The 20,231-nt window shown below is 32.2% G+C and overlaps 1 protein-coding gene across 4 annotated transcripts in view; it reads right to left on the bottom strand.

Moving 5' to 3' along the window:
* Nucleotides 1-20,231, bottom strand: part of LOC106664969 (band 7 protein AGAP004871) — a 72,166-nt gene that overhangs the window by 13,887 nt on the left and 38,048 nt on the right. For all 4 annotated transcript variants that reach the window (XM_014391083.2, XM_014391081.2, XM_014391082.2 and 1 more), the window contains 3 exons: nucleotides 17,276-17,385; nucleotides 14,367-14,439; nucleotides 2,825-2,907 (listed from right to left, as the gene is read on the bottom strand). In XM_014391083.2, the coding sequence (XP_014246569.1) occupies nucleotides 2,825-2,907; nucleotides 14,367-14,439; nucleotides 17,276-17,385 (266 nt within the window). The remainder of the gene's footprint in view (nucleotides 1-2,824; nucleotides 2,908-14,366; nucleotides 14,440-17,275; nucleotides 17,386-20,231) is intronic.

The following is a 20,231-nucleotide window of genomic DNA, read 5'->3' as shown; positions in this document are numbered from 1 at the left end:
TCCGTGACTGCTTAGAACGGGCTTCAATTCAATGTTTGGCGTAGCGAGACATAAATCCTATCAAAAATGTTTAAGACGAGTTGTCAAAGAGGGTAAAAAGTCGGCGATGTTCTCACCAGACAATTTACAAGAATTAAGAAAGACGCTGTTGGAGGAGTATGAAAATATTCCACAGTAATACATTCAAAACTTTATAAAATCGAAGCCACGTCGAATGCAAGCGGTGATCAACGCAAGGGGAGGAAAATTGAATATTATTTTCATTGTTTCCATAGCAACATTTTTGGTAAAATTATTTTACTCAGTTTATTTTATTATTTAATGTTTTTGTTTAGAATGTATCTAAAAAAAACTATGAATTGTGGGCTATTTAAATGTTCACATATATCCAATTAACCCATACCGAAAACTTGAATGCGAAAAGAAGAGGATAAAAGCAAAAAAGACCATACCTCTCTACTATTATTTAAAAAAAATGTGTCTCTTCCATTCCCTTCCTCTTTGTAAATGACGAGGGGGAGTTATAATTTAACGTTTTTTATATATCTTTATTTGTTTACAAAAAAAGGAGGCTGGTCCCAATAAAAAGGAAAGAAAGGTATTTAATCTCATTGTGTGGATGAATTTTTACGAATTCACTCGCCAAAACGTATACATGATTTCATGTTTATCCGTGAAGCTGAGAAAATATGTGAGTGCGAAGCACGAATTTCGCCAAATGAAAGAAATCCGAAAGTAAAAAATTCTCCTTCAACAAGGCGCTTGAATATATTAAAACACGCATGATGGATCGGTCGTGCGGGTTTAACATCGTAAAGCGCCGTTTTTCTTGTATCTAACTTACAAGGGAACGACTTGGTTGATGGGTTACGGATTCGGACCAAACTTTTTTTGGTGATTTTGGTAATATGTCATAACCACATCTGGTAACTATCGTCGAGGTCGCTGAAGCTCCAACATTTTGTCTGTCAATAACTGGGTATTTTATAGGACTCGTTTATGTGCTTACTACAGTTATTTTTTCATTTGTAACAGAATAAACACTATTTTCCCAACTGATGATGATATCAGTCAAACGACAGAACGTATTTACCGAAATGCCAAAGCCTCTAGTATTTAAGAAAGAAAAATCAAATATTTTTATTTGCTAATTCTTTAAAATCTATTAAAATGCACCAAAGTGTAACTACGAATTTATAAATTGCCTAGGTAATATTCTTTCTCAGACTATTTTGAAGTAATTAGTTACAGATTATAAACTGTAATAAATTTAAAAGTGTTTACAATCTATTGGGTGACAATTTTGAATCAATAAATAAAGACTTGATATAAATAAATATATTTTGTTCAAAATAAACTCGTTCGATAGTTGAATATGATGTTATGGTGTTAATAACTGCTTCCTTTCTCTGTCAAAAACACGTCAATAATAGGTTAGTCTCCCAGTCGATAATTAGGTTTTGCATGTTAAAAATTGATGAAAAAACTCGTCAACGATATTCAGCTAAAAAAATAGACAATTTTAGTGTTTTGGCAATAATTATATGCGAAATATGTAAAATAAACCTGGACAAGTATGAACAAATTGAAAAATAAAGATAGGTTAATTAATAAAAAAATTATTTAAAAAATTAGGTTAAAGAGTCAATAATTGATGACCTTACCCTTAAATATAAGAAATTCTTTATAATTCTTTAAAAAAAGCTTGAAACACAAATAACACTTGAAATTAGCAAACGACAGAATAAATTCTCCAGTGTTCTCGAGAAAATAGTTTGTGAGGGAACATATATGGCGTTCATATCGAAGATATATAATTTTAAACAGATATTTAATTTTTTTAAAAGTTTTGTTTATAAAATACAATATAAATTTAAAATAAAAATATAAAAAATCTTATAAAATTGTCGTGGTGGGATCAGGACAGTTGTTTCAGGCTTTTTGAGATGAAATAAAAATAACCACAGCAATTAAATACAAATGAACACCTTTTTTTTATTTTTTGAAAAAATAAAAATGAACAAAACAGAATAAATTCCCTTTTTTGAAAATTAAAATAAAATAATTACAAAATAAGTATCTTTTCTATATTTAAAAATGAACAATACTGATTAAGGCCTTTTTATAAAAATTAAGAAAACAAAAAAACATTGTGCCGGCAATAATAAAGAAAATCAATTGACAAAGGTGAACAAATGAAAATAAAATTTTCTCTGGAGAAGTGATTACCCTGTAGCTCGTTGAAAGTCCAAGGCAAATAGTTGTCGAACTCGTATGAAGCCGGTTGTGCAGTCCGACGTCCAGAAAGATCTCTTCCCTCCGTAAAAAAAGGCCGCTGAATCCAGAAAACGTCCACTTGTTATAACATTAATTAGCTACCAACTCGCCAGTTAAAGACTTTTTTCTTTTTTTTTGCTTTTTGGGAATTTTTATAATCACTTTCAAATTGGAGCGCGAGTGCACGAGAGTTCGCTTGATGCGCGGTGGCTCGGGCAGACAAGGAACGCGTGGCGACGAGAAAGGTGGCTTGTCTTTTTTTGAGGTTTGCGCTCTCGTTTTTTCTCTGAGGACGTTTTATAAAGATAATTTTATAAGATTTTTTTTAAATTTATATTGTATTTTATAAGTGGTAGCAGAGCGTGGTTATATGTTGCATTGAATATTATTTCTAACCGTGATGTAAGGCGTGTTTGTAGCTTTAATCGCTCTAATGCGTGTAGTGCAATATGACATCAAAATTTCAGCGTGAGAAAGTAATAAATTGAAATATATGTAAAAAAAAAAAAGAGGAAAATCAATTTAAATAAATCCACAAGAATCTTACCTCCTGTGGAGGCACGTCGTACGTCCTTGTTCGGAGATCAACCCGTGCATAGTTATCAATGCACGGTAATATAAAGAATATGCCTGGACAGAACAGAAAAACAAAGAAACAGTTATTTTCGACGTTCGAAACGTATAGTTTTTCAAGTTGAGACGCCAAGGGAGTTGTTATTAGATAATAAGGGGTTTTAGTCGAGGATATTTCAAGATACGCTGATGATTCTACGAAGATTACCTTTTGAGTACGCTTTTGTACTCCTTCGAGGTCGGATTAAGTCGATAAGCCAAGCCAAACCCTCTGACGGGATTTTACTCAAGAGGTATCAACGAGCTCAAAGAAATGTTAGAAGTTATCGCCTATATATTAAAATATTAGAGAAACAAATAGCCTATAGAAAAATCTAAACAAAAAATTGACACAATTTTTATACAGTTATTTGTCAGCGACAAAATCTATCTATCTGAAAAACGATGATATATATTTTTTTATAAATATTTTGCCATTTTACAAATAGACGTCATTAAATAATATCTTTGACATCATTTTAATTGTGAAAATATTTGTTGTTAAAAAATAATGTATGATACGATACAACTTTTAACCTGAAAAGTTGTTTTTTTATTAGAGATGGTCTATCTTGCTCTACATTGTTTCATTGTTCACTTTGTTCAATTCTAAAATCTAAAATTGATCTTTGAGCTTACATTTTGGGATATAAATGAGAAAAAACACTGAGATAGACTCATAAAATTATCGATATTTCATACTCGTTTAATTTAGTGTACGTTTATGTCCATAAATTTTATACCATATCCTTTGTAATCTTGTATTTCGTAATTTTAATTCATTTGTAGTGTAATGAAGTATCGACGTGGTCACTCTTACAAGATCCTATTGATACAATGTTTGGAATATCATAAATCTTCAGAATAATTGTTTAGCGAGACAATAATGCTTATATTTTTGATCATTTTTTTTTAATTGTTACTGATAGTTAAATATTTTAATAAGTGTCAAGAGTAATATTTCTTTCTACATAGGCAGGTAGACATCGTACAAGTATAAACTATTCTAGATCTTATTGTTTTACAGTTACCTATCATCTGCTCAACCTATCCTCGCTGATTTTTGTTTGTTCAAACGCGATTAAGCATCTTCAGAACGTAGAAAGAGAAACAAATATTAGTATAAACCTGCTAGACTTGACATTCACAAAAGCAGAAGACAAACTAAAATTTGACATACAGAAAACAGACAGCAACTGACATCGTTGCCGGCTCAAACCACCCTTACCGACATAAAATGGCAGGACTGAAATACGAAAGATATGTAAGAATGAATTAAAAATCATTCAAATCATAGCACCCAATAACGGCTACAACTCAAACACAACAAAATAATAAACAAACCATTCCCTTTGTCCTACTTGAGCTTGCTTAATCACGTTGCCATTTTTGCCTGTCGTATGCGTCCAAATGGGCCCCTAGATCCTCCCCTAGGCGCCCAACTACTAGCTGGAAGACAAAAATACTTAGTAGGCATTTTTATTGTTCATTAGACCATTTAACAGACGTAAAGTAAATCGCAATATATGTCCAAAGTGAAAAGTAGTGTAAAAATAAATCCGAATGTTTAAAGCTGCACTGAATAGATTATTGAAAACGGAAAAACGATATCAGTTCTCAACTTTAAACCAAATAAAGCTCAACCAAGTAATGTCGGTTAAAAAGCCTGAAAAAACGACACATTCCGTCTTATTTCATCCCTTTCAATCTAGAAATTTCCGTACGTCAAAAAATAACTTCATTTTTCGACACAATGGCTAATTTGCTATGGAGGTCTAAAGTGAAAGCATATATATATTCCACCCAATTGATTTCTTCATTTTTTCTATAAAAGAAAATTCTGCCTTTAATTCTACCTTATTGTTTTTACCATAAATTTGGAATATCAATTAGAAGTAAATACATTTAATCCTTAATCGAAAACAAGGATAAAGGATAGAAATGATAAATGATGGAGTGAGTGTGGTATTCAATACTTTTTAAAGGATAGTTCCTACTCACAGTAAGTTGTTTTGCAACGATCCGGATTTCGAGCCTTTTAGCTCATCATCAGGTTGAAGGACTTCTACAAACACGTCTCTCGACATGAATTGCCAAAGTGAACCGCTGATACTTCCGCCAACGCGACGTTCCAATTATCAGCTGATCTTTTTAATGGCGCTCAATTTGAACGTGCGAAACGCGGAAATTATAACACAAATAAATATTAGAATAATAAATACTTAATATTACTATAAAAATAATAACAATTAAAATAATTATTTGGATGTTTGATATTATTGCCTTGTTTTTAAGTGTTCAAAGCTGTAAAGAAATAAAAACAAGAGTAAAAGAACACTTGCCTAAATCGAGCAAATTTTCGGAATTTAAGGACCATCTAAAAGAAACAAAACATAATTTCAATTCAAATTTAAATACAAGAGTATTACATAGTTTCAACAAAGGGAAAGAACTAGATTGGTTTGAGAAATTTGAAATTAAAAAATGTAAAATTGAATATGGTGATAAATGCATTAATAATATAACAGATTTTGATCTACCTCCCATTTTAAATATGTACATAAATAATATCAAACATTCAAATAATTAATCTAATTATTTTAATTGTTATTATTTTTATAGTAATTTATAGTAATATTAAGTATTTATTATTCTAATATTTATTTGTGTTATAATTTCCGCGTTTCGCACGTTCAAATTGAGCGTCATTAAAAAAATCAGCTGATAATAGGAACGTCGCGTTGGCGGAGGTATCAGCGGGTTCACTTTGGCCATTCATGTCGAGAGACGTGGTTGTAGAAGTCCTTCAACCTGATGATGAGCTAAAAGGCTCGAAATCCGGGTCGTTGCAAAACAACTTACTGTGAGTAGGAACTATCCTTTTAAAAAGTATAGGATAAAGGATTTTTCAATGTTTACTTTTTACAGAATTTAAAACGTTTATTCAGTCTCATTTGAATTCTGAGTTTAGTTTTAGTTTAGTTTTTATCTTTGTTTTCTTAATTCCAATTTTTAAACTATGGCTTTTCGCCCCGTAAGAGGACCAGAATTGAACAAAACACATCGAGATGCACGGCTCGCATTTGCTCGAGCACACAGCCATTGGTCTTTGGACGATTTGTCTGCTGTACTTTTTACGGATGAGTGTAGATTTGCTCTACGATCTCCAGACGGGCGTGAAAGAGTGTGGAGGAGGCGAAATGAAAGGTACGAAACCTGTAATTTTTTCCCTGAGCCAGTCTTTTCAAAGTAGCTCAATGGTGGTGTAGGCGGGAATCTTAATGGAGGGTCGCACACAGTTGGTTGTTGGTCGTGGAGGGTCTTAGACAGCCACTCTATATGTGGATGAAATTTTGGAACATTATGCGTTGTCTATCCTAGATGAAATCAGCGTCAATCCTTATCTAATGCACGATAATGTCCTCCACATGTCGCTCGCATCGTACAAATTCAACAGCATAACGTCAGGGTCTTAGCCCGGCGAACGCATTTTCTCGACTTGAATCGAATATTAAGGGATAACCTCAAAAAACGTTCATAACTTCCTGATACACTCTACGACCTCGAAAGGACTCTTCGTGAAGAATGGAGCAACCTCCAGCAAAGAGACATTTCCAGACTGGTAGAAAGTATGCTGAGACGTCTTCGAGATGTAATTAAGGCAAGAAGAGGAAATACGCAATATTGAAATGTTAATTGAAAATCTAAAACAAAATTTTATCTACCCTTTTTTGTTTTTGTTTTGTTTTTTCATTTTCCATAGCAATTTACATATTTTTACTTTTTTAGACAATGACTCAATCATTAAACGTCAAAAAACGTGAAACTTCGATTAATATGTAAAACTGACAACTAAAAGATTCCACCCACTTGTAATATAACTTCATTTGTGCATATTTTTACATATTATATATATAAATATACGTGTTCACTTCCAACAAACCCCTCCTTTGTTACATCCCCCAAGCCTTTGCTAATATTAATATTTTTTAATGAAACCGTTCCGGCCTTTCATCGAGCATAGACCGAAGATTCCCTAATTGGAATTGGTTAATCCAGTTTTGTATTGCCTTACTGTGTAATAAATAGTGTTCTTTTTAAAAACTAATTTAATACACGCAAAACCATAACTTATAAATATATATGTACAATGTAATTATTATTTTGATCGAATTTTTAAAAGTTTGGTACCTAAATCTGGTAAGTTGTAATTGTCTAGTTTAATCTAGTCTAATAATAGTAACTAAAATACCAATTATAAGTCAGTCTACAATTTATTGTTTCCTTATTATCACTAAAACCTCAAATATTTCGAGGTACATCGAGGTTGGAATTTTCTTGTCGGGTGACCCGATGTAATAATTAATGTCGGTACATACATTTCTCCCAAATTTACAAAATATATTTACACAATATATACAAAATATGTAGTGTATGTAATTTTGTTTCGAATTGTGAAAATAATGAATAAAGTAGGGGAATCTAATACTAGTGACAAAGTAAAGATCATGCAAGGTCATGCGTAATATTAGCCATTTTACACGATCCCTTGCCTCCTGTGGTGGTACGTCGTACGTGCTGAGACGAATGTCCACCTTGACGAACCTTTCGATGAAAGGTAACATGAACACTAAACCTGTACGAAATCAATGTTTACCCAGGAGATACCAACCCCATTTGGTTGTCTGTACAGTCTTTCGGCTCGTTCCGCAGCCATAATTTTTATTTTGGGGGGGGCCAAATTTATGAATTTGATATGATCACTAATTCCACCCTTTGAAATTCCTCCATCGGCGACGGCGAGCACAAGAGACTGCACATATTTTAAAAACAACATGAAAACAATGATATTTTATTGTTTACAACTTTCTACTTCTTCGTTTTATTGAATATGAATTTAAGCATAGTGCAAAAATTCAACTATAAATAATAAAATATATTTTCCAAACGTTAAATAATTTTTAACTAATTTATTTAATCAAAGTGAAACTTCCAAGAAAAACTATTAAAACAAAAAAACAAATTATTTTAATCAAAATAATCTTCAATACTACATTTGAAACGTCCAATCGTCTCAATATATCAAATTGTTATTTCAAAAAACAACCACATTAATTAAACATTTCATCTAAGGTTTTGGTTTAGATGAAAAAGCGAGTGTCACGAGCGGGATTCGAACTCACGACCTTCGGCTCAACACTTCTCTAACCACTTAAGCTGTCGTGACTTCGAAGACCTAAATCTCGTATTGAGCCGTAGGTAGTGTGTAGCAGTTCGAATCCCGCTCGTGACACTAACTTTTTCATCTTAACCAAGACCTTAGATAAAAAGAATAATTAATTAAAATACTTAATAGGTCAATTATGACTACTAAGTACATATACGAATCACATTACTTTTTACTTTCATTTTCGTTTTATTGTTATCAAAAAACATTAATTATTCCCCTACTATTGTTTTCTGAGAGGAATTTTTCAAGAGAACGTTAAAAACTAAAAATCGGGAATAGGTTTCTATTGCTAGTTTGCACTCAATAAATAGTGTGTTAATACAGAGTCGATCCCTAAGGGATGCAAAATAATTGGGCGATAGTAGACTTTTAATGGAATGTCGTAAAATCAGTTTTCTAAAAATAAAAAAAATATCCGTAGCAGGTCCCCTGTTCCAATTTTTGGAGGATACAGGAGTTTTTGTTTTATATAGTACAGATAGTTTTGTGTACCGAGCATGTTTAAGAGTGAATGTATTTATTAGCGAGAATGTTTAGTGTGAGAGAGTCGATGGCGGAATATTGAATACGCCATCTACTCTCAATTAGGTCAGTAGTATAATAGGTGAAAAATTCCATGTAATTGAATGAATGGTATGTAAATAGAAAAGAAAGTATTTAAGAATGAATGAGAGTGTGAATGGGTTTGGATCTAGGAACAACACACGTTGCGATCCGAATTGACCTTGCTGTTGAGAGCACCCGGAGCCCAACCTTGATGGCTGGACGGAGAAATCCGAGGTCTGTCTCCGGACTGCCAACTTGGTGATTTTCGAGGCCTGCCAGTAAAATCTGGAATTGCCAGTAGACTGTTTGAAGTGGTAGGCTCAACTCTGTCCAATGTAGTAATCAGTACTACTGAAGGTATGGAGCGCATCTCTGATGATTTTTTGTCTCGTTCTGCTCTCCTAGTTCTGACAGATGTTCGTACCACATTCTTTTATCTAAATCTACCTGAAACCGCGTCAGCCAATGCCAGGAGTTTGACTCAATACTTTTCTAAACTTCTTCAAAGTAAGTTCATGGTGTAGATCGCCGTGTGAATTTTCAATATACAGTGTGTGGCCCGGAAAAGCTCGTCTTGGAAAACTGCAGCGAGCAAGTAGTGAAGTAATAATTAAATTATGTATACAGTCTACTATCACCGAATTTGCATCTCATAGCGAATCATCCTGTATAATTATCCCAATATCCAGGCGTCTGAAAACAAAAGACATATCGAAGGAGGCAACATAACGAAAAAAAATACAAAGCTAGAAAACAGCGATGATTCTGATCATTTGATATAATTATTTTATATTATAAAACTGTCAACACAAGCATTGATACAAAAAAATTATGTTATTTTTAACCTTTTTTCCATTCCTAAAAAGAGATTCTTTAAATTAGGGGGTCCAACAGACACGTGGCTTTTTCACAGGTTAATTTTTTTCACTTTTTTTTCTACGTTTCGAGCTAGTTTTTCTTTTTCTGCCTATCATCTGGAAGCCCTAACAAGAATTAATATACATTATAGCATTAGTAATTAATATCATTTATATTTTTATTTTTTTATTTTATGGTTAAAAACATCGACATTAATTACCTAGCGTTTTTTGCGTGTAAGACGCTTCCGATTGTCTCTCCCCAAAAGGGCATTACAAAAACAAAAAGATAAATTAAAATGCCTCTGTCCCGGCCAACAAGTCAAAGAAGTGTCTCTTGGACCCCCTAATTTAAAGAATCTCTTTTTAGGAAGAGAAAAAAGGTTAAAAGAAATATACATAATAATCTACAGACGTGGAATCAACTACAATAATATAAAGGAAAAATAATTGCCAAAATAGTAACACTAAATAAATAAACCTAGAGTTATTACAGCCCCTTTACACTATGGGCCATGACCACCATGTCACCAAGAAAGGCACCATGCCACGCTGGCTAATATATGGTCTAATACTTTTCCCAAGATTGAGCCAACATGTCCTCAATGGTCATAGTTGTTTACTTTTCCTTCATCGTGATGAACATAGAAGTCGAATTAAAGTTAACTCAATTAAACTATTATTTCTGATATTTCTTGTTTACTAATAAAATGGTCAAATTGATTGCGTTCATATATACGTAAAAAAGACACTTTTTAGATGGGTCAGCTGAATTTTGTATGGAACAGATAATTTTATAAAAAATATAAGTATTTAACCCATTAGAGTTCGTGGTCCTATTGACCAAATAACTTCTTTCAATTAATTAATCTTTATGTAAGGTTTTGGTTGAGATAATAAAGTCAGTGTGATGTGCGGGATTCGAACCCACGACCTTCGGCTAAATACGCCTAACTTCCCATCTCAACCCACCTTTCTAATTTTCCCTCCTTTTTGTCATTTTTCAAATGTCGTGTAATCTATTCGATTCTCGGCGACAAATGAAATGGCCACGGAGAGCTTTAGTGAAGATATACTTCGTTTTACTTATTAAATCCATTAGAGTTCGTGGTCCTATTGACCAAATAACTTCTTTCAATTAATTATTCTTTGTGTAAGGTATTGGTTGAGATGTAGGTATCTTAGCCGAAGGCCGTTGGTTCGAATCCCGCTCGTGACTTTTTCATCTCAACCAATACCTTACATAAAGATTAATTAATTGAAATACATATTTAATATTTTTTAATTTAGTTTTAAATTTTTACTGCTTTTTTAAAAGATTTGTTGTCAAGATATTTCCAAACTAGTAGAACTTTAGAACTTAGAAATTTAAAATAAAAGTATACATTTTTAAACATTTTTTTATGATTTTTGAACTAAAAACGGGGGCGCAATCATATTTTAAATTGATCAAAGAAGTTATGGCGCAGAATGACGAAAATAAATATCTTAAATTTATTTTTATTATTTTCATTAGCTGTTTTGGTGCTAGTCGGGTTTATGAATTTTTTGGGGTGATATTGATGGGTCTGCTAGCAGTGGGCACGTTTTTAGTTAATAAACGTTGTGTTTAAAAAAAGGTACTACATCTGTATTTTTGGTTTTTCGATAAAGTTATCTGTTCGAGATAAGATGGGCCATCTAAGAAAAGACACCTGTGTTATCCTAGATGTGTTATGAGATCAGCACTGCTTTTGGAGATCGCTAGTACTGTCTCAAACTGAAATTAACTGAATTTTTGCTTATACAGCTTAGAAACATAACGTAATACTTAGTATAGTCCGAGGACTGTAAGTTCACATAACATGAAATCGTTAAATAAAGTAGATAAACTATTATTGTATTAAATATATAAAAAGAACTTACTTTACGCAATGGTATACTTAATTGAAAAGTTTAACTTCTTATCCAGAGCCCTGAACGATAAAAAAGATTTTTATTTGATCTATTTGTCATGAAGGATGCAAGAGATTCTGAGACATAGTCTATATTAGTATAAATAATCACTAAAACTAATAGAAATAATAACAACTTTATGAAGATGAATATGACAATATATATTTTCACCACATAGCCACAATTCGGAGACACTTTCGACGAAACAGAGGGACAAGGGAAAACACAATAGGGTCATGATTATTTCAGCGACAGCATCCTCCGGAAAAACACTTGGGATAATACGGCGGAGGATAGCAGCACATCATTTGCGGCGGGCAGCAAGGTTGGCACGGCGCGCAGCAAACGGGCGGGCACACTTCCTCTTTTTTATCGTCGCGTTTCAGCTCGAAATTTTGCATGTAGGACATTTTGTAGGTCGTGCGGTCGTCCATGGGATGGTATGGGTCGGTGGCTTTGGGTTTCTCCTTGCACTGGCACCTCCTCTCCACGTAAGGGATGAACGTGGCGTCGCAGAAGCAAGGGCCTCCTGTATTCGTATCGCAGAAACAACCGTTCAGATCGTGGCGTTGCCGGTTTGGCTCTGAGCAGCAGTTACAGCAGCAAGCGCAGGGAGGTTTCCTAAATCTTGCTCCGTTATCCTTACAGCAACAAAACGCATCTCCATTGTGCATATTTCTCGCTATCTCCTACTCTTCTTGTAGCTATGTAATTGTGATTTTGTGGTGGTATTGTGAATTTTTGTGTGTTGTGTAGTGAAAGTGATAGTTCAGTGACTTTGATGATTTACTTGTGTCACATGATCCATGTTTAAATCAGATTAATAAAAAATGCCATCTGTATCGCAAATTGTTATTATGATTTTTTTTCATAATTGCAAAAGTAATACAAATAAACTAAGGTCTAACGAAAGAAACCTTTCATACTGCTGAACAATTAGGATGAGCTTTATATAGACAGGAAAATAAATTTAGACATCCCTCGAACTTTTAGAGTCTCTCGCCAATAATTTTCTTAACAAAGGAATAACATTAGTATTTAACAAGGCAGTAAAGGAAGCCTTAATAAATACGGATTAAGGATTAGATGATGGCCTATCTCGCGTTTTTTATAACTTCCATATTTGACCTTTAACCCTTCCACACGAGATTAAAATGACCTAAGTCAATAAAAAAACACATTCATATTAATAAGACCAAAACCAAATTTAAGTTTAGGTATCATGACTTTTCGGTATACTACTGAGAACCCACCCCAACATCTATGTTAAAATTATGTACAACCTAAAGCGTTTTTCAGCTTGACGCCCTCGCTTCATTCAAGGTAAGAAATACACTCAGAGTATAATCACACATTCGCTATACTAGGTTAATTAAGTGGTCCGATAGGTCTGTGAGTATATACAGGGTGTCCCAGTTCCTTCTGACGAAACTCAGGGAATCGATTCTACTCTTCGTTTGGAGCAAAAAATGCTGAGGAGAAAATTTTCGGAAAGTTCTCTATTTTGAAGATATTCGTCAATTTTAGGTTTTTTCAACTTTTCACTACCTTACCACATAAAAACGCTTACAACTTCCAAAATGTTGAGTCTACAACAAATCCATTTGAAAGAACGCTAAATTTGCTGTAAGATATTCCTTTGCAATAATCTGAATGACATAAAATGCTAGCCAATATCAGTTGGAACATGTCAAATTTAAAAATTTAAAATTTTGGAAATGATTGCACGTTCTACTGAGGTTACAAAAAAATACCTACAACTTGTAAAATTTTACAAAAACTTCTTCACCTAATGTGCTTTACGTTGATATATCCAGGTTTTTAAATAACGTTCTAGTAGAGTTGAAAAATAACAATTGAATGTTCGAAAAAGTGAGCTAAGGTAAATTTGAAGGGGGGGGGTAGAAATAAATCAATTAGAACTCGCTTTGAAAAATAAAAATGACACATCTGTAATCTCACAAAAACCATACCAGAAATCTTCATACAATATAATGCAATGGTTCTTCTTGTAGCAAGCACCTAACAACAAAGGAGGAACTTTTCAGAGGAAATGCTGAAAGTGTTTTCTCTCTTCTCGAATGCATAACTGACTTTCTGAACTTCTACCCCCCCCCCTTCAAATTTACCTTAGCTCAGTTTTCGAACATTGGATATATCAACGTAAAGCATATTAAGTGAAGAAGTTTTTGTAAAATTTGACAAGTTGTAGGTATTTTTTTGTAACCTAAATAGAAACGTGCAATCATGACCAAACTTTTAAATTTTGTAATTTTGACATGTTCCAACTGATATTGGCTTACATTTTATGTCATCAGACTATTGCAAAGAAGTATCTTACAGCAAATTTAGCATTCTTTCAAATGGTGTAATTGGATTTGTTGTAATCTCAACATTTTGGAAGTTGTAAGCGTTTTTATGTGGTAAGGTAGTGAAAAGTTGGAAAAACTTAAATTGACGAATATCTTCAAAATAGAGAACTTTCCAAAAAATTTCTCCTGAGCAATTTGTGCTCCAAACAAAGAGTAGAATCGATTCCCTGAGTTTCGTCAGAAGGAACTGGGACACCCTGTATATAACGCACAGACCGTGTCCGTACACGATTAACCACTCACGCAAATAAATACATTCACACGACGTGTTTTGTTATTGTGCTAACAGATTTAAAATACAGCCATTTTTAATTTTTGTTATACTAAGAAATAAATAATAAACAATAAATTAGGAAAAATCCATATATTTTACTCAATTTAAAACTTGTTTATCAAAAATTACGCAACCAGAATCAATGCTGTTTGTCTAAAATGAAATATAAAAAGGCTGCCTCCTTCATGAATATATTCATCATAATACTTATGTAAATGATATAATTAAATGATAAAATATTATGTAATAATATTATAAATTACCTGGTCCTTTAGCGCCTCCTGACATCAGCCTCCCTAGCCGGAATATCACAGCCCGTTCGTATTCCTGAACAACCTGAAATATTTAGATTTGTTATGTATAAATATTTAGTTTTGCCATAACGAACATCCATTAAATCGCTTATTACCGTTGTGCAGTACGAGATAGATAGGTAAAATTACAAAAGATAAAATATATTATACAGGGTGATCCACTACTTTTCCGACAAAGTTCATAACGTACTTTTACAACTCAAATGCCACAAAAACCTTTTTATGAAACATGCCCGGATTCTTGACCCTTTCGCACATACTCAATATTTAGTCAACTATCTCCGGTTTTCGTCAAAAATTTACTTGTAGCTGTTGAACTATTCGTCGGTTAAAATAAAAAAGCATTGAAAAGAGTTAAATTTTCTTTAAGAAACCATCCTTCTCCAACTTTCAATTTTATTTTTGGTAAAGAACCAAACTCTAAATCTTGCAAAAACTGCTATATTTAAAATTTGTTAAAATACTTATTAACTTAATAAAAGAGCACAAAAAGAAAGAAAAATAGAACAATCGCATAAAAAAGAGATAAGAAACATTGCGAACAAGAAAAGCAGAAAAATTGTACAATAAAAGTTTAAAATTGGCAACCTCGTTGGAAAAATATACAGTAAAATTTGACCTAGTCGGTGGCAGCAAAGTTTTAGACGTTGACACGGCGCTTATTTATATTACTGTAAAGGTTGAAAATAAAAACCGATTTATAAGTATGTCGGATTCGAACCCGACATACTTACAAATCGTTTTTTTCCCTTCAAAAAAAACCGGCACCCGGATTGAATATCTTTGTTTACAAATAAATAAAAATAATTAAAATATACCTAATAAAAAACACGTTCAAAGAAAAGTTCAGTGTAAAAATGTAGCCAAACGCCTAAAAATAGGCACTAAACGTAGAGAACAACCAAAGCAGAAAAATTATGTTGAATTTTGTTTGCTTTTTTATTAGGTTATAGTTTGTTTTTGGAAGTTTTGTATTGTTTTTCTTTTTTTCTTTTCTAGTGTAGATTTTGACAAGTTTTTTTCTGATTTGATTGTTTCTTATGTTTATCGTCTCTTTCTTATGTTTTTTGTTTCATTTTTCTTTCTTTTTCTGTTTTTTAATTAAGTAAAAGTTGGTAAATAAATTGCGCCTAAGACAAAAAATTAATTAGTAGAGTAACCTCATTCCCCCCTTTTTTCTCATTTAACATAAAATTTCTGCAATTTGGTTCGATTTAACTAAAGAAAAGGGAATAATACTAGAAAGCTCAATAAACGATAAAGTTGTTATGGAATTTGTTAAGTTTTACGCTTCCCAATGAGCTTGCATATTTAGTTTTTTACAAATTTTAAATTTAGCCGTTTTTAAAAAATGTAGTGCATTTTTTTTTACCACAAATTAAACTGAAAATCGTAGAATGGTGCCTTATTAAAAGAAATATAGCTCCTTTGGCTTTTTTTTTTGGATTTCACCAAAAATGAATAGTTCAAGTGCTAGGAGTACATTTATGACAAAAACCGTAGATAGTCGAAAAAAACATAAAATGTCGAATATCGGCAAAAGGGTTGAGAATAATACTAGGATTTATAAGGACTTTTTTATTGTATTTGAGGTGTAGAATCTTAAGACCTTTGTCGTACGAGATCACCCTCTATTAAAATTTTAAACCTAATTTATTATCTGTAACTTGGAAACGGCAAAATATTCTATCCCATCATAAAATTTACCTATTGGGGGTTTCTGCGAGAATTTCCGGTTGACAAAATTTTTCCGAGCCTATTTAACAAAATTTTTAACAAATGCTTGTTGCTGTTTTTTGAAGAGTTATTTAGTTATTTTAGTTTTAATATCTGTTAAAGAGCCTAATTTGTTAGAGCTAAATTTTATTTGACTAAAGCTGTATAATGTTAACTACCTTTTATGAAACTATCACTCCTGTAACACATACACACGCACGCACAGCAGGCACATAATAGTGTTAATAATCCTAACAGCTTTCTCAATTACATCATGACTTCATTAAATGAATTAAACTCCGTATTTAAGTAATTAACCAAATTGATTCTCATGAATTTACTAGTAGAAACATGATTACATTAACGGAAAGCATTCTCTGTTAAGCCCGGGGAATTAATTCTTCAATTATTAATTTATTTTGTAACTGTAAAAAGCTGGCTTCGTTTAAAAGAAAGTAATTCTACGTTGATTATATATTTAAAGTTAAGTCGTATTTCATAAAATTTTCCGCTTTTGGGTTTGAATATAATAAAATAACATACAGTTAGACGTTATTCAATCGCCGCTTGTTACATAAAATCAAATGGTATCGATTGTAATATTATTGTAATGTGCTTTACAACGGGAAGCGGTTTATATCGTGTTGCGCCGATCCATAAATATCAAGGTTCTTTATATTTTATTAGGTTTCGTGGTCCGCTTGACCAAATAAATTCTTTTCAATTAATTAAAGGAGGGAAAATTCAAAAGGTGGGGTGCAGATGAGAAGATAGTGTCCGAGTAGATCGAAGTCACGATAGCTCAAGTGGTAGAGCAGCGGCGTATCTAGAAGAAGATCGTGGGTTCGAATCCCGCTTGTGACACTGACTTTTTATCTCAACCAAAACAATTAATTTTTAAAAAAATTTTATATTAATATTCTGATTGTTGGTAGTTGAACCATGTACACTAGAGTGTTCCGGTATTGTTTGCCATAATTTACAACTTTTGTGAACATTAAAAAAACTGATGAAAGAACTTACCACTAAACTAGAAAACTAGAAACAACGTCTGACTGACAAAACAAGCAAACTAGCAATATCGTTGTCTTATCTAAATTGAATTAATATGCAATTACAAATGTATTAAAAATTGTTTTTACCTTAAAGCATACAAACAGAGAAAAGGGAAGCGTGCAGAAAACAAGAACCCAAGAGAGGCCGGTAAGAATCGTACCGCAGATCCCCGAGTCACCGGTGTCGGCATCGTCTCCTGTAATTAAAAAAAATAATAATAATTTTTTATATGCATACTTGAGAGTGGATCTATGATCGTTTATCTATTGCATTTGGTAACGGGTGAAATACCTCCGGCAGGTAAAATGGCATTGTTATCATGATCAGCATACTTCCTGTTATGCATAATGTTCTGTTGGTAATTGCCGGTTTATTAATTCATAGGTAATTGCAAAATGTATGTAGTCCAGTACAAATATAACATACCCAGTCGCATTTCTCCATTATCAATTTCATTTTTTTTTTTTGTAAGAAAAGTAGCATTAAAGTTAGAAGTGGCAATAAATTGCACTTTATTTCCTGCCAGGAAAAATGGCAAACTGAAAGTTAAATTGTAAGTTAAACAGACAGTAAATTGCACTTTATTTTCTACCTGGACAAGTGGCAAACTTAAATTTAGTTGTAAGTTAAACAACCACTAAATTGCAGTTTATCTTATATCAGAAAAAATGGCAAACTTAAATAAATTGCATTTAATTTTATTCCAGGAAAAGTTGCAAACTTAAGCTTAACTTGCCAGTTAAATAGACAGTAAATTGCACTTTATTTTCAGTCAGGAAAAGATGCAAACATAAACTTAACTTGCAAGTTAAATAACCAATAAATTGCAGTTTATCTTATACCAGAAAAAGTGGCAAACTTAAACTTAACTTTCAAGTTAAATAGACAATAAATTGCAGTTTATGTTATACCAGAAAAAGGAGCAAACTTAAACTTAACTTTCAAGTTAAATAGACAATAAATTGCACTTTTTTATGTCGGGATTAGTGGCAAACTTGAACTTAACTTGTAGTTTAATTAAATTGCACTTAATTTTATTCCAGGAAAAGTTGCAAACATAAACTTAACTTGGAAGTTAAATAGACAGTAAATTGCACTTTATTTTCAGCCAGGAAAAGTAGCAAACTTAAACTTAACTTATAAGTTATTTGTGTAATAAATTTTCCTTTATCTTAAGCCACTAAAAATTGCAAACTTAAACTTAATTTTTATGTTAATTAAGTAATAAATTGCACTTTATTTTTGGCCAGGAAAAATAGCAAACTTAAACTTAACTTGTAGGCTAATTGCGTAATAAATATACTTTATTTTCTGCCAGGAAAAATTGCAAACTTAAACTTAATGTTCAGGTCAAATTGGCAATAAATTGCACATTATTTTCTGCCAGGAGGTTTTCTCTGCAGTCAAACCAAACATAATTTGTGCCCCGTGGTAGATATGACCTCTGCCCCCTGTCTCCTGGTCTGACAGATAAGTCAGATTTGCATATAATTATACGGTTTGCTCAATGTATATTTTATACAGATAGCAATAAATAAAATTAATTTAAAAAATACTTNTATATATATGTATATATGCAAATCCCGAACCTTATCGTGGTTTGTTTTGAAGAAAAGTTCATTCTTTCTTGGATCTTTCTTTTTATAAAAATTTGTTATCAACTTAAAGACCAATTATAAACGGGGGTAATACATAATTCGTTATTATTATTTTATTTTGTTATATTTTCTTTTTTATTAACTTCGCTTTTTTTTGGCTTATTTTAGATCAGACTATCTGATTCATTCGCCATTTCAAGGTCTAAATATTAACGTAGACAAATACGTCCTGTTTACAAACTATATTGATTCGCTTGATCAATGCTGGTCTAATCATCAATCAGTAATACTGAGTAAATTTTAAAATAGTGTAACTGGGAGAATGGAAGTCGACGTGTCGTTCGACAAAAACCAACATTGACAATTCGTTCAACCTGAACCTTTCAAGTTAAGCTGCAATCAATCATTATTTGTACAAAATACTCCGTTTTTTTTCTTTTTGCCCTATCGATCAGCACTGAGCAGCGTAAAATCGATGTTTGCTGTTTCTGACGAAAACTGTTTTATAGAAGAGGGCGAAAGCACTAATTTACCGTAATCTCTTTGATTTTGAACATTAAATAAATCAGTTTTAATGGGGCATTAGGAAAACCTTGCTTACGTCTTTACGTGAATCATGTAATACTATAAGAGGCATTTTATACGCCAAATTACAGTATAACTCTGATAATGGAAAACATTAACATCCTATTAAATGTACAACACCATTAAATATATAGAATTTCTTAATATTGGCAAGGGTTTCAATCAAATATGCAATTAAATAGACAGTAGGCACATTAATAAATTAAATAAAAAATTTCTAAAACGAAATCTAAAAGTCTCATTAAAATCTTATACGTTAAATGTCCCACCCTGCTATTAGGGGTGGTCATAAATTTTTAAACTGTTATAAGAGTCAAACAAATTTTTAAAAAAGTCAATTGCCTATGTACAATAGAAAAAAAGCTTCAGAAGTGTTCAGAAAAGAAGAAATTGAGAAATATCATTGATATTTATCAGATTTTATTCAAGGTTGTTATTTAGATTAAAAACTAACAAAGTTAGACCTTTTATAAATTTGTAAAAAAAAAGCCAACACCATTAAAATTAAGTAAAGTATGAAAAATGTGTTTTCCTATAAATTTCCCATTCACTTTATGATATAATCTTTACATTCGTAATATTTTGGCCTTTGTACCAGCGCAAACATTTAAACGTTTAAGCTACTGCTTATGGCTTGTGTGCACAAATTCCTGAATTTTTTTAATATAAAAACCCATCTAATAAACTTTAAACTCCAAAAACTTACTAATTGCCAAGAATATATATAAATTACAACAAGAACCACCGTTAGACAATATTTTACGTCTAGTGACACCGTACTTACAGCTGATTGACCACAAGCTTGATACTCTACCAAGCTATTAAAAATTCGCTGGTCAATAACATCGACGTTTCGGTC

This window comes from Cimex lectularius, unplaced genomic scaffold, assembly GCF_000648675.2.
Source record: "Cimex lectularius strain Harlan isolate CLEC.00 unplaced genomic scaffold, Clec_2.1 scaffold22, whole genome shotgun sequence".
Lineage (NCBI taxonomy): Eukaryota > Metazoa > Arthropoda > Insecta > Hemiptera > Cimicidae > Cimex > Cimex lectularius.
Note: the sequence above shows the minus strand (reverse complement) of the source record. Positions and strands in the feature narration are given on the sequence as shown.